Source organism: Pseudochaenichthys georgianus, chromosome 5 (assembly GCF_902827115.2).
Source record: "Pseudochaenichthys georgianus chromosome 5, fPseGeo1.2, whole genome shotgun sequence".
Lineage (NCBI taxonomy): Eukaryota > Metazoa > Chordata > Actinopteri > Perciformes > Channichthyidae > Pseudochaenichthys > Pseudochaenichthys georgianus.
The window spans coordinates 30,021,669-30,036,861 of NC_047507.1; the positions used below are offsets into that span (position 1 = coordinate 30,021,669).

Consider the following 15,193-nt stretch of genomic DNA (forward strand, 5'->3'; position numbering starts at 1 on the left):
TGGGAACATATGACACCAGGAATCTCTTGGCCAAAGATTTCAGTTTTTTTTTACATGTATGTCTTGGAGTAGAAATGGAATGTGTGGGTTTTGTTGCAACGGTAGCTTTTGTTTTGCTGCTTACTTTAAAATAAAGGGAAATCAAGAGAGTGAGCAACACAAAATGTTAGGATCAAAAGTCCTGTCCCGTAAGAAACAAATGTGGGACAAATACAATGAATCATATTAAGAAGCAATTCTGGTAACAATGAATAATATGATACCAGAAAAAGATATATCCTAGGAGAAATGTTTATAGTTTAGTTTTACCTTTGTTTGTCCTCTTTAATTAATTTTTCAAATATTTTGAAATGAAGTGGATCATTTTCAACAAAGCAATGTGAGGCTGTGCCAGCTTTTACAGGCAATAATATAACCTTTGCCTTATCATTGATGCTGGCAACACTTTAAATGAAATACATAACATTTAAATGAAAAGTGTCTCATTAGTTTGAGACCGTGGTGTGGAAGTGTACTCACTGTTGGATGTATTTGCAGGTTGATGGCAGTGAGCTGGACGGGCTGAGCTTTGGCGTGGTTCAGGGAGGAATGGAGGGCGTGGGGGCTGATGGTGGAGTGGAAGATGGTGGCCTGCTGGCTGGGCATGGAGGGCTGGTGCGGAGCAGGTTTGGGCAGCACGGGGACGGGGTGCTGAGACGGTTGAATGGAGGCTGTTTGCAGCAGCTGGCCCGCGGCCCTCTGGGAGGCTTGACTCTGATGGACCACAAACTGCTGTTGCTGCTGCTGCTTGTGCTGCTGAACCAGGGAGTGGGGCTGGATATGAGTGTACGCTGGAACGAGAAAAACATGTGTTTTTTTTTATTCATGAATTCAGCTTACTGCTGTGCTCACCACCCACAGATAGTTCACTTGACATACTTCCTCAAAAGCCAATTTCCATTTGAATTAGGTCCTACAAAATATACTTATCGTATTAGGTTCATTTAGACAACTGGTATGCAGTTTTGCTTTTTTGCTTATACCTGTGTGTTAATGTGGCCGCAGACAGTGGAAACATTCATAGCATATACTATTGCTTCAATACTATATAATATATGAAATTCTTACTTTGTCAATACTATTGACAAAGTAAGAATTGTACTTTACATGGTGCTGAAACTAAGCAAACAATTATGGTCATCTCTGTACTGTGTATAAGGCCACAATGGAAAACATGTACTGGTTCCTGTTAATGCAAATTCAATATCTTGGACATTAATTGGCTTTTTTTCAGATCAATCTATTATAAGAGTCTTGTCAAACATTGTCTTATATAAAAAGGTGAGATCTGTGACAGAGCAGGAGCAACATTTATCTCATGCGTGCTGACAACTGTCCAAACTCTATATATTAGAGAGCAATGCCAAATGTAGCCTGCTTCACAAAAAGCAAAAAGTTTTGTAGCTTTCCCTTCACCTGTGTGCCCCTTGCTGACAGGATGTCATATTATGAGCTCGATGAAAGGTGCACAGAGAGGCTCCCTGTAGCAGTTTAGGTCTGACCATTACTCACAAAACGTTTCAAAATGGCCTGTCACCACCTGTCAGTGCTGTTGTGGGTAAAAAGGCATCCTGGGCTCATAACTTGCCTGGAAAGCCCGAGACACAGCACATCAATCATGCATTGTGGGAGCATGTCTGAGTGGGAGAGAATTGCTCAGTGGAAGTATCCCGAGGCTAGTCTAATATTAGAAATACTCCAGGAACCAACCTGCAGAGCTCTGACACTCTGTATGGAGTTAATGTTGAGTCAGGAGGTCCAAGCCCTTCTGCTGCCTCTTTGATCTTTTACAACTCTACCAGGAAATACTAACAACTAATTGACTCATTTCTAACCCAAACAATAAGTGACTCCTGTCCTACAGTACAACACAAAAGCTTTTGAGCTGCGTGAACATGGAGGTGTGTTCGGTGATGTTAATAAACCCTAATAAATCAGTTTATGGAAAACTGCCAAGTACATCAGCGTTTGTCTCAAATCCCCCTCGCCCCCACCCTGTTCTTTTCATGATGTTTTGTGTGGGATCGGCTCCATCTGGTTTCAAAGTTTCCCTGCGAGGCTCTGACCGCAGTCTGTGCCCTGCTGTGGAATATATACATGTTTCTATCCAGCAGAGTGCATGCCATTTGTCCCTTTAATGCTGAGAACGGTTGCTTTTTCACATGGCGAGACTCTGTGAAACCCACCAACAGAAAATCTGTCTATTCAGTGTTCAAAAGTGAAGGCCTTCATTTGTTCATGTTCAGAGAAGGATGGATATGAGCCCAGGATGGCTGAATACATCCAGAAGCAATAGAATTAAAGATGTCAGCTTAGAAAGATGGTTCAGGCTTGAAAAGCAATTTAAACGGGCACTTTGGGGTAAGATAACATCCATCATGGATAAGCAGCTACACCTACAGTAAGGGTGTCAACAATAATTGATTGTAAGAGGAGTTATGAATTGCTCTTGAAAAACAATTCTACAAAACTCCTAAATATAAAAGATTTTGAAAACCGCAATGTTAAAGGTCCCATGACATGGCCATTTCTACTGATCATAATTCTATTGTTGAGGTCTACTGGAATATATTTACATTGTTCAATTTTCCAAACTCACATTGGTTTCTCATACAGCATCTCTGTATAGTACTGTATGTGTATTCACTCTCTGTCCTAAACGGCTTGTTGGTGCTCCTGGCCCCCCCTCCCTATGAGCCCACTGTGCTCTGATTGGTCAGCTCGCCCACGACATTTAAAGATGAAGAGAAACAATAACATGATAGGAGCCCTGATCTGGGATGATTAGGCCATTCATGGATAAATTGACCAACAGAAAACTAAGTTTTCAACAAATATTTTTTGTATATTTAAAAAAAAAAATCATCCTTTTTCAAGCGAAAATAGCAAAACACATTTACCATAATAACTTCAATAATTTAATAGTTAAGAAATGTTTTTGACTTTTGGTTCAGATAAAACAGGATGTCCGTTTAGGCTCTCTGGGGGGGTAATTTAAGTTTTTCACATTTTCTTTTACATTTATAAAAAAAAATAGACAAACTGGAAACTATTTAATAGATAATAAAAACCATGGGAAAATGGCATTACTCGTGACAATAGGGCATGAGAAAGAACTCAGAACAACAAATAATCTATTATTTTGTCACTGAAAATATAAAATACTCCAACTGCAGCAACTTACACTTTACGATTAAAAAAAGCACAAACCTGACCTTAATGATTATGTGCTAGAAAATATGGCAATAAAATAAGAAAAGAAAGAAACTACAAAAACCAACCACCTACACGTGATTCAAAATGCATCTCGAACAGTTAAGAATTGAATAGTAGCACTTTGGATCAAGATCTCACAGAATCATATGGTAGCAACAGATTCCAGCATTTGTTAATGCTCGGAGGGGGATTTCTGAACCATCACACAACGGAAACCACCAGCCCTCCCTGTGTTCTCAACGTTCTCAAGCCCCTAATGAGGAACAGAGAGAAGTCTTGGAAGAAGAGGAACACAGGGGAATTCTTTTAGATGCCTTTCCCCCTCAAGGTCTTAGAGTTAAGGACTGGAATGAACTATCCCTCCCCCCCCACCCACGCAATCATACAAAATTCAGTATGTGGCAGTGGGCTCCACACCCCATACACCTCCTACTCTATCTGCGTGTTGTTGCACAATGTCCTGCGATGGAGGACAGTTAACGTCCCCGATGGGTTTGTAGAACCAGGCCCTGGAAAATCCCAGAGTTTCCACTTTCTCACCGACTGCCACTCTGGCTTTCACTTATGAAACAAATTCCGAACTAAAACAACAGAGCAGCTTTACACCATCTTTCCTCACTCTAATACAGATCATCATCAAAAGAACTCAATTCCTAAATGAATCCAGTTCCTGTTTGGTTTCAACACTCCAGTTTCAGACAAAGAACTGTTGCCGTCTCACGTTAATGTCAAAACACATTGGCAGGCTCTCAGGGAGAAAACCAAATTACACCTCAGCATTTTAGCATAACACTCCAGTGAGGCTATATGTTCAGATCAATAAAGGGAATGTTGGATGTCAGTTTTATTAGACAAGATAAGAGAGAAGAAAGGAAGCTGTTATACATTACACAAGTGGTTTTCCTTCTTATTTCTTGGTAATCCTTTTCAAGTGAAACTGGCAACTGCTTCTGTTGCTAGCAGCTACATAATTATGCCAAGTCAAATGTTGTGTGCATATCTGTTCTTTTAATCTGCCAGCATGGTGCTTTGGGGGGTTTCATGCCGTGTTTTTTTATAATAAGGTGCTGAACCTTTAGCGCCAAGAGGAGGCGATGACAAACACTTACTGCAACAAGCCAGATGCAACATTTGTTTCCAGTCCAAATCCTATTCAGGGGACCGACTCTTAATGATGGTAATGTTCACAGTAGCAGAGATAATGCTCTAAAATGGTCTGCCAAAACATTGGTGAGCAAAAATAGCAAAACAAAATGAGTCACACCTCTTCTGTTTCTATTGTTCTCTCAGATCAGACCAGAATGACTTCTGCGGAGTCAAGTTCAACCCTAATAAAGTAAAGATGTGTTTGATTCATGATAGTTCTCACAATATCATTGCTTAGTTGCAGACGTTTTCTAATTATTTAGATATTATTTTCCCATTTTATTTGTTAAACTTGTTAAAGTGCCATCTTTTGCAAAACAAGTTCATATGAAACAGCCAGTGAGGAGGTTTTTGTCATTTGTTAGACTGTTTATGCTGGTAACCACCAATACAAGTGAGCCTAGCAAAACCAGTTTAGGTTGAGAGAAAAAGATGAATTGTGTTTATAAATACATGTTGGACACATTAATACACTGTGCCCAGGAGGTTATGTCTTCAGTTTGGTTTGTTTGTTTGTCAGTGGTCCGATTGTAACAACATTTGGTGGAGGGGTGTAGTATGGTCCTCAAATGATCCATTTACATGGTGGATCGATTTTTTACTTTTATTAACATTGCAAGACAGGGCATGGGCTTTGCCAATGTCTCTTGGAGTGCCTTTCTAGTATTACATGTAACAATTATGCTCCTTTTAAGGGAACTGGTTTCCTGCAGCAAGTTATTGTTTATATCCCTATCTATTGGCCATAACAAGACACTAAACATCAACCATAAAAGTAGTTGTTGACATTTTGGATTTACAAGAGACAGTGGCATGTCAGTAGAAAAGCCTTCCCCTGATACAACATTGCAAATAAAGTGCATAATGACCGAGTCACTGTCAGGTTGAATCCGAGCTTTCATACTGAATCCTCCCATCAGGCAGACACACAGCCTCACGCGCAGTGTACCAACTCCTTGCATCTCATGTGCACACCTGTCCCTCATGGCCTGCTGCTATGGCAACCCATGTTCATTTCTCCAGACAGCATGCAGCCAGATTTGCAGCCTCCATCCTCCCTTTCATTTTATGTGAATCCATTACTGCAACAAAGCATGACACAGTTGTGTGTGTGTGTGTGTGTGCGTGCGTGCGTGCGTGCGTGCGCGCGCACACACACACACACGTTTTTTTGCCTAAATTCTGTGAAATGTGATGTCTTATCAGGAGCCTCTTGAAAATGTGATAGTGCTTTGCTTATCTTGCAAACAAACTGGTCCAGATTTGTTTTAATCAGCTTGTGCTGCTGGCATACTCACAATCATTCACACTAAATACAAAAAAACAGCTGCTGACATTCAAAGTGATTTAGAAAGACTCTTGCGTGGCACTGTGCCTTTCACAGCTTCCAAATCACAAAGCAGCTCGACTGTTCCAGACACAGGCCAACACATTTTATTTACCACGGCTGGTTTCACCCCGTCAGTGAGAGCATGGGATTGTGATGCAGGCACTGACATGTCACACTCACAGCCAGAGATATTATCAGGGCAAAGTGTAAAAACTCATTTCTCATCTAGTCTTGCTATAAACACAGGAACACATTTCTGCTGTACAGATGACAGCTGCTTGAAGCCCCAAGTCTATTTCAAGGTTTGAGATGGACATCTGTTTCAAAAGAGAAGCACACAGCAGCTGACAGACAATTTGCCAGTTTAACATAAAGGAGAGAGAAAAAATCCTATGGAATATCAAGTGTCAGTGAATCGGAATAACACAAAGCCTCTAAAAAAAAAAAAAGGCACACGTCTATATTTATCATACACACCTGTGTATGATAAATATGTTACCAAGAGTTAGCAGCCATGCGAGATGAAACGCTAACATCATTATGGCAACAAACTCACTTCTAGAATCCTTTCATGTTGATTTATGCAGGTATAAAGTTCAGTTTAAACGTAGCATGTAATGTTTATTTGCTAATTAGCAACACGGTGCAGCTGAGGCTGATGGGAATGTTGTTTATTTTTGCAGGTATTTGGTTGAAAAGGAAAGTCTGGATTGTCTTTGATTGCATGTTGAGATATTGAACAGGATTTGTTGACAGTTTGACCTGCTAGTGCACTTCAAGGAAAATAAAAGGGACTGTCACAATCATAACAATTCTTCGTCTGTTGTCCAAAAATGTCTATAAAATGTAATGATAATCAATCCATTAGTTGTTGAGATATGTTGGTGGTCGGCCCGAATTTTCCATCCTTAATTCTGCTATCAAAAGTAATACTTGATTAACTAACTCATTGTTTGCACTCTTTCATCAATTGCTAGTTTCCTTTATTGACCCTTAGACCAAACTCTTAACGCCTTTGTGAGAATGATTATTTCCATGTGGCCTTGGTGTAAGCCCTGCTTGGATCCGTGTTACTGTTACGAGGCCTGCACCAGTCAGACTTTAACCTTATTTGAACTGTGCAGGCAGTTGGGTTGCACACTCCACTTACCTGGAGCAATCAGTGGCTGAGCGCTGATAGATGTGACGTTGCGGCTCATGTTGATAGCTCGGGGTTCTGAGTTGTCCCCCTTCTTCCCAGCTTCAGATGAACTGTCAGAGGAGCCGGCCTTTGCTCCTGCGGAGGCCTGCGGTACTTGGCTGGGATTCTTCAGATTGGCCGGCTGGATGGGAACGGGGCTCTGCTTCAGACTGAGAGCCTGCAGGGGCTGAGCGTAAGAGCAGGACGTGGTCGCCCCCTGCTGGCCACGGATAGCTAGATTCTGGACCTGATTCTTAGAAAGACAAAATGATGGGAAATGATTGATAAACAGATTCACAGAGTGGATTGGAGGCAAGATATTAGCAGTATTTTTATTCATGTACTCTTTTGCAAACCAATGAAGAATGGTCTGATTAAACATTCTATGGGGAGGCAGTAGCTCAGTCTGTAGGGATTTGGCTCGGTAACCGAAGGGTCGCCGGTTCACGTCCCGATCGTACCAAAATACGGAGTGGTAGCTGGAGAGGTGCCAATTCACTTCCTTAGCACTGCCGAGGTGCCCTTGAGCAAGGCTCCTAACTGCTCCGGGCACCAGACGACTGGCAGCCCCTTCGCTCTGCCTCCTATCCTGCATGTAGTCCTGTTTGTGCATGTGTATGAACTATGGGTGTGTAATGTAAAAAATATATGTTTTTTTAATAAAGTTATTCTTCTAACAGAGAAGTACAGCAAGTACAAATATTTGTTAAATATTGTCATATCACATAGTTTAGTGCAGGATTTGAGCTGCGATTTAAACTTTAAGTGATAAAGTCCAGCAATTTAGCGTTTATCTTTAGTGTGAAAGTGTTTTCTAATGGATGTACCTGTGAGGAGGCCTGCGAGGAGCACTCTGACTGGACAGCCGTCACTGTGGCAGTTGGAGTGAAGATGAGCTGCGGGGACAGAGGAACCGCCCGGCCCAGACTCCGGGCCACCTGCACCAGGTTACTCTGCTGGGCCTAAAGCATCACACACAGGGAAGAAGAACTGCATGAGTCAGAAAATGCCTCGGATTGGATTCTTCACTAATCTTTCATAAAGTACTGAAAGTAGCCAGAGAACAAACTCAACAAATCTAGAAGGGCACTAAGAGAGAGTAAAGACGACTATGATGACCCTCAGGAACACAATTAAATATGATTAAGCTAAAAGGACCCTTTTCATCTGCTTAGAAGAGAATGTGCCAAGATTTTGATCTCTTTCTTGACAGAATTGTATTTTTTAACAACATAAGAAAACATTTATTCAGTTAGATGGATTTTTGTAATAACACCGTTTTGAACTTCTAATGTTTGTATGTGTGGGAAAACAAGCAAGGAAAATGGAAATTAATACAATCGGGCTTGATATTAAATCATATGCACTAATTTAACACCAGAAGACTCAACCAGAAATTAAAGCGATGGTTATCTAAACTGACAAATGTGTTTTTTCTGTCTGCCTGTAGCATCACACACATCTGACAATGAGGTGTACTTGGTCATAATGAGGAAGCAGAAACAGAGTATGTGCCAGATGCCAGCTGATAGCAAGTTAAAAACGACAAGTTACCCACAACCAGCTGCTAAACAGGCCAATAACGACGGAATAATGCTTCAGCCACTTTAATTTAAAACAAGTGATCCTGCAGCCAAAGCATAGAGAACACCTGTGACATCCAAAACATTTTTAAACATGCACACAGTCTCTTCTGTGCTTGTAATGAGCACTCTGGGGCCTGATAGATTATCTTGCCAACCTTCTCTGGTGGAATAATGTAAATCAAGCACTAACTACTGCAGAGTAAGCATAAATGCGCAACACACACCAATCCTAAAACACACAGAAGGGAGAAAAACACAAGCTGGATAGTGCTCATTTATTTAAGCAGTATGTGCGTGGGGTTGTGTTTATGCATATATGCACACTCATGACTGTGCCAGTGGCTATGCCCCGCGAGTGTGCAGTCTCACCATCTGTGCACGCAGGTACATCTGTGCCTGGCTGGCTGTGAGCGTGGGGCTGGATGGGCTGCCCAGTAGAACAGCCTGCTGGGAAATACTGGTGGGGGTGGAGCTTATGCTCTGCGCCCTGCTGATGAGCTGCGCTGCTGCCGGGGAGGTGGTCAGGTTGATCTGAAGGGAGAAGATGAACAGGATAATTAGGTCATACAGTAGTGTCAGTTTTACCAGTTGTTACTTAGTCTTAGTCGTGTGTTAAATGTCCTTAGTCAAACTCATGCTGTTTTATTTAAGTTGATTCAAAGTATTGGCATTTCACTCCTAGCTTAGTCATGAAAAAGAAAACCGTAAATGTTAATATAGTTTCAGTCAATCAAAATTGCGAACGTTTACGTTTTTTTGTTGTCAATTTTATATTAAAGGTGGGGTAGGTAATTTTGGAGAAACCAGCTCGAGTGCGCTAGAATTTGAAAATACACAGCCGGAAAAAATCTGCTACTTCCTTACAGAGCCCCTCCTCCAACACACACGAACGCGCACATGACCAATGAGGGCACGAGGTAAGTTTGTGCACAGATGGAAGGCTGACAGGCAGGTAGGCCATCCAGTTACTTTAGCCGGGCCGGCTCAGATGATTGGTTGTACTTTTTACAGTACCACGGCTTCCACAGATGACTTTTTTTTTATGGATTTATTGTCAAAGCACTTAAGATATTCATTGCTATCGGGATGTTAAGAGCATTCCATGGAATATAACAAAGTGTTTCTGAAATAAATTACATACCCCACCTTTAAACATTTCAGTCAATCAAGTCTAGCCAAAATTACACAGTTATTTTCTCCGAACTCTGTTGATATCATTGTTAAGTTAAACTTAAGTAAGTTAATTACTCTTTTCTTAAGGTGTGCTGCTGGTGTAGTCCTGATATCGGGCACGCAACACAGGAAATGGAACTGCTGCATTGATAAAAACAAACAGTTTATAACATTTGATGTCCTTTTTTTGTCAATGATTATCTTTTTTAAAAACCACATTTAAGTCTTTTTGTCAACAATATTTATGTTAATATAGTCACAGGTAGTGATTAATAAAGTCGCTACTGCCTCGTCCTAGTCATGGAGAAAAAGGTTGTTGACTAACTTAATTAATCATAGTCAACAAAGTAAACACTATTATGCACTTCCTTTACTCTACTGATATCTAAATCAATACACCAATTACATTCGACCAAGACATACAAAATACAAGATCTTGAGTTTCTGAACATTCTTAATACCAAATAATAAATGCAATAGAAAAGTAAGCACAGCTCACATGGCTGGTGTGGCGCAAAGTTCCCTTAAAGCTTCTTGGTGCCAAAATCAATTTTATTCCATGATAATTTAATGGACAGAGATAAATTAAACTCTCGAGGCTCTTAGGATACAGGTCCAACTCTGAACTCTTACCGTAGCTTGAGTTGTTCCTGTTTGCTGGGATGAAGTGCTGTTCTGTGAAGAGCTTTGCCGGCCAGCAACGATACTGGCCTATTACACAACAAGAGAGAGAGAGAGAGAGAGAGAGAGAGGCAGAAAAGAGAAATGTACCATTTCCTGAAACATGTCTTGAGGGAGGGCAACAATAACAGCATCAGCTTTACACTGACATTGATTCTTTCATGTGATGAGCGCTGGCTGACCTGCTGGACAGCAGCCAGGCTCTGCAGCTGAGCGGTGCTGAGGTTGTGCTGCTGCTGGAGGGCAGCGGTCTGTAGCATCAGATGCTGCTGCTGAGCCGCGTACATCTGCTGCAGGTACTGTGCTGCTGTGTTAGGCTGTCTGTGTAGCGCCTGCTGGAACACCTGCATGTAAAAGATAGACAGATAGATTTGTTGTTTTATCATGCAGCACATCACACACTTTTATTCTGAGAGAGGAATTATTAAATGTATGTCAGCTTATCATTTTTAATGCTAGTTTTTATCTTGTACGTTTGGTGGTATAGTTTCTTAATATTTAGGTGTGGCGAGCTAAGCATAAGAATTTCACTGAACAGTGCAATTGCCTGTTATACTGTACGTATGACAATCTAATATCTTGAATCAGGTATGGTTAGTTCAGTAATGTTGAAAAAAAGTTAGGATATATTAAATATTAAACATTATAGTAGAAAATGGTAGTCAAATAATTGGTTGAGTTTATTAACTCATCTTTCCAAATCAATGTGCTTATATACACGGTTTAAACAACTTGTTAAAAGTGAAAATCAATCACTTTTAAAAAAGGAACCTAAACCAAAAACATATATGCTCTCAAAGCCTTTAAATATTTATTATAAATACAACCTCAAAAAATATTGTTGTATACCCAAAGCAATCAAGGGCAGATTATGTGGGAAATCGAACTTTTTTGCAAGGAGGATATTTTTGTTCAAGCCTTGAAAAAAAGTTAAAAAAAAAAAAAGACTTCAAATCTAAATTGTGTTCTGAGGAATCTTTGTTTCAGTTCTCATTCATAACACTCCCTTCGATGTCTCACTATGGGATGCGCCTCACCGCGGAGCAAACAGAAGCATCAATCTCAATCCTGATTGGCTGGTGATCTTGACGTCAACGTCAGGGAATCCACCCCCTATAAGTAGCTTGCGCCACGACGCATGCGTCATTCAAACACCTCTTCATGTCATCGGCTCAAACGGCAAAGCCGGGAGCGATGGCTGCTCTCCCGGGCGATAGCACACCAGCTTCGCCCTGTCTGAGCATGGACCTGCAGGCCGCGTGTCAGCGCACTGCGTCCAGGCTAGACATCCCGTGGCCCGAAATGGCCAAGGAGACCGCCAGGTCCCGTTACGAGGGGAAACATTCTCCCCAAGCAACGAGGACAGGAGGCAATTCCTCCCGGTCTTCCCGGAGATGTTGGATGAGGTGTCGGTCTCGTGGAGGGACCGACCCTTTAGCAACAAGGCCCCAATCCAGGGTGCCTCCTCCCTAGACTGCGACGGTATAAATACCGAAAACGCAGAGGTCGCAGTCCGCCCGAGTCCCCAGCTCAGGCAGGGGACGAGGGCGAGCTGGCCTAGAAAATCTCCGGTTCCGGCTGCAGCCCAGGCGCAGCCAACCCAGAATTTCGGCCAGCAGTCGAGGAAGAAGAAGCGAGCGGCGTGACAGCCCCTCCTTCTCCCCTCTGTGACAGAGCTGGAAGTCCACGGTTCCCCAGCTCTAAATGTGTTCCCGCCGCCTCGAGAGATGCCTCAACACCATCCTCAAGTCCGCATAAACACATGTCACACACTTATTGATTTTTCTGTCATAAAACATTTTCCGCTTACGCATCCAGGCTTCGAGCCAAGGGCGCAGGGCACCACCGCCACACGCATGCGCTGTGTCGGTGAGGATTGTCGAAATGGGGCACCACAGTGCTCAGACACTGGAGGGCCCCATAACACAACAAATAGAGACTCAGAGGGGAAGAGACGTGACATCTCAGCTGGCTCTAAGGAGCATACAGCGGGAGATGCTCACGACATCTGCTTGGGTTTCTCAAGACAGTTACACGGAGCTACAGACTCCAAGTCACCGTAACCCCCCCTCGCTTCTCGGGCTATCTGTATTCACAAGCCCGGAGAGAGTCAACCCATATTCTGGAGGGTTTTATCTATAATGCCCGCCGAGCAGAGTCAGATTACGCAGACAAATGTCCTCGTAAAGCACCTGCTCAACATGGGTCTCATAATAAAACTAAACCATGCGCGCCACGGCGTGCGGAGAGTATTGGTTATTATGAAATGCGTAGTGGCACTACGCCACTGGCCGCACCCGACTTTTCTAGTACGGGGCGCGGGTGCCCGGGAAAAAAGAAAAAAAAAAAAAAAGTTTTAACAACATGTTTATTTATTGACTTTTCATTCCCGTATAATTATTTTGCGCAAAGATGGCACTGTTTGTCAGAGCACTTCATCCTTCTGGGATTTCATGAAGAACAGCTCCAACGCCGTATGGGAACACCTCTGGTGCTGGTCCATTAACTGCCAGTGTTTCCCACAGATCTGTTTCCCACATATCTGAAATATACTTGGGGGGGTGGTGGTAGCGGGGGGGGGGTGAGGTGACGTGCAACAACATTAACCTTTCTGTTGGTCGCTTGTTAGCAGACCCTTCACGCGATGGCAGAGCGAACAGGTACAGGCAGGGCCCATAATGATAGCCCTATAGTTTAAATCTACTACCCACACATGAACGTATGGAGATGGTTACTATTTAAAAAATAAATGTATTTATAAATGTATTTAGGAACCTATCCATGTGATTTTTAGTGGGGGTCGACCTCAAATCCTCTATGGGGGTCCAGGGGCATGCCCCCCCGGTAAGATTTTATTTTTTATTTTGGAGTTAAATGCATCAATCTGGTGCATTTTGAGGGGAAAATAAAGAGACTAGATCTATGGAAACACCTATATTAAACAGAACTGTATACATTTCAATAATCATAAAATCATGGCCATAACCAATAACATACCATTTCTAATATGAAAAAAACACTGAAACTTGTTTATTAATTTATTTTTGGTTCATTTATAGTTGCGAGTGTGTCTGTGCTCCTGAATCAGCCTCTCCTGTCTCCCTCCTCTCCTCTTTGAGGCAGCAGCAACGACTAGTTTTCTCACAACAAGTTTTAAAAGTGTATCTTACCTTTTTTTCACCCAGTTAACTTTGTATTTATTTATTCATGCATATTTCATATTCATTTAGCTGACGCTTTTATCCAAAGCGACTTATAATGACCGATTACAGGGACATTCTCCCTGGAGTAACTAAGGGATAAGTGCCTTACTCAAGGGCACACTAGTGGTGGTGTTCCTGGTGGGATTTGAACTCACAGCCTTCCGATCTTCAGCCCACCTCACTATCCATTAGACTAATCACTACCCTCTCAAATGGAAATATGTGTTTACATAAATGGTGACCACACCGTTTGAGACCCACTGAGAACTTAGACTAAGTTAACTATCTAAACACTCAGAGAGTCCTTTACCTCACCTGAGCTGAGCTTATCCCGAGCTTGAATGACACAGAGACCAATCAAGGGCTTTGATTTATGACCTGTATGACAGTGGCCATGTCGGCAGGCAGTCACCCTGTGTGAGGCAGGCCACTTAACAGGCCAGAAGGAGGCGAGATCAGTGCAAGGGAGCGAGGGATCATTGTCCACAAGTTAATCGATTGCAGATGGCGTCCTGGTCACGTACGAATAAAAAAAAAAAATTCTAAAAAAAAAAAAATGTAAAAAAAACAAACCTAATTGGGTCGCGAAATATACTTGGGCGGCCATTAATATACCTGGGCGGCCCGCCCAAGTATAGTCTATGTGTGGGAAACCCTGGATGTACCTCGGGACAGAACTACTGTCCAGAGGAGCACCACTCTATGCAGACTAGGGATGCCAGCGATTATTCGATTTTTTTTTTTTTTCTGCCTTAGTTTCAACCAAAATATACTAATGCTAATAATAGTAATAGTATTAATAATTGTAAATGGCCATTGGTCACACCACCAGTTTGTTTTAATGTAAACTTGGAGGAAGCCTGCATGCATTGCAGAGCAGACTGCTGCTGCAGCACACACCCAGCACACACCGACCCCGCCCCGACCCCCCCCCCCCCTCCCTCTCCCTCACACCGACCCCGCCCCCCTCCCTCACACCGACCCCGCCCCCCTCCCTCACACCGACCCCGCCCCCCTCCCTCACACCGACCCCGCCCCGACCCCCCCTCCCTCACACGTGCGACTAAAGATGGCAGGTAAAAAGTGTTCCTCCTCGTGGAATTACTTCGAACTTACAAGTCCAAAGGAAGTGAAATGCAAGCTCTGCGAAATGACGTTGGTATATCATAGCTCAACCTCCACAATGCGTTCGCATTTGAGTGCGAAGCACGCCAAAGAGATTACAAAGAAAGACGCAGCACAGCCGGCCATTACCAACTTCACGTCAAGGCCACGTCGTTGTGATGACATGCGTGCAGGAGAAATAACTGCGCTAATCACCAATATGCTAGTGAAGGACATGCTGCCAATACGTTTCGTGGAAGGAGGGGGTTTCCTTAAGCTTATGGCATGCGTGGAACCAGAGTACAGGGTCCCGGGCCGTACTACAATGACCACACGTATTGAAAAGCTGTACAAGAATAAGGCAGAAGATCTGCGCAGAAGCTTGTCAACTGTCTCAAAGGTGTCGATAACCACCGACGGGTGGACAGCACTCACAACAGAATCGTACGTTACCATAACCTGCCATTACATCGACAGTGAATGGGAGATGAAGAGTGCGGTTCTACAGACCCGTGCAACGCCCGAACGGCACACG

General features: G+C 42.9%; 1 protein-coding gene across 3 annotated transcripts in view; it reads right to left on the reverse strand.

The window, feature by feature from the left end:
* The window catches only part of phc2b (polyhomeotic homolog 2b (Drosophila)), a 44,807-nt gene that overhangs the window by 14,279 nt on the left and 15,335 nt on the right, over positions 1 to 15,193 (reverse strand). For 2 of the 3 annotated variants that reach the window (XM_071203190.1, XM_071203189.1), the window contains exons 3-9: positions 10,534 to 10,695; positions 10,304 to 10,381; positions 9,746 to 9,811; positions 8,867 to 9,028; positions 7,739 to 7,873; positions 6,882 to 7,164; positions 520 to 830 (exon numbers count right to left, since the gene is read on the reverse strand). In XM_071203190.1, the coding sequence (XP_071059291.1) occupies positions 520 to 830; positions 6,882 to 7,164; positions 7,739 to 7,873; positions 8,867 to 9,028; positions 9,746 to 9,811; positions 10,304 to 10,381; positions 10,534 to 10,695 (1,197 nt within the window). The remainder of the gene's footprint in view (positions 1 to 519; positions 831 to 6,881; positions 7,165 to 7,738; positions 7,874 to 8,866; positions 9,029 to 9,745; positions 9,812 to 10,303; positions 10,382 to 10,533; positions 10,696 to 15,193) is intronic. The other variant, XM_034083519.2, reaches the window with a different exon arrangement.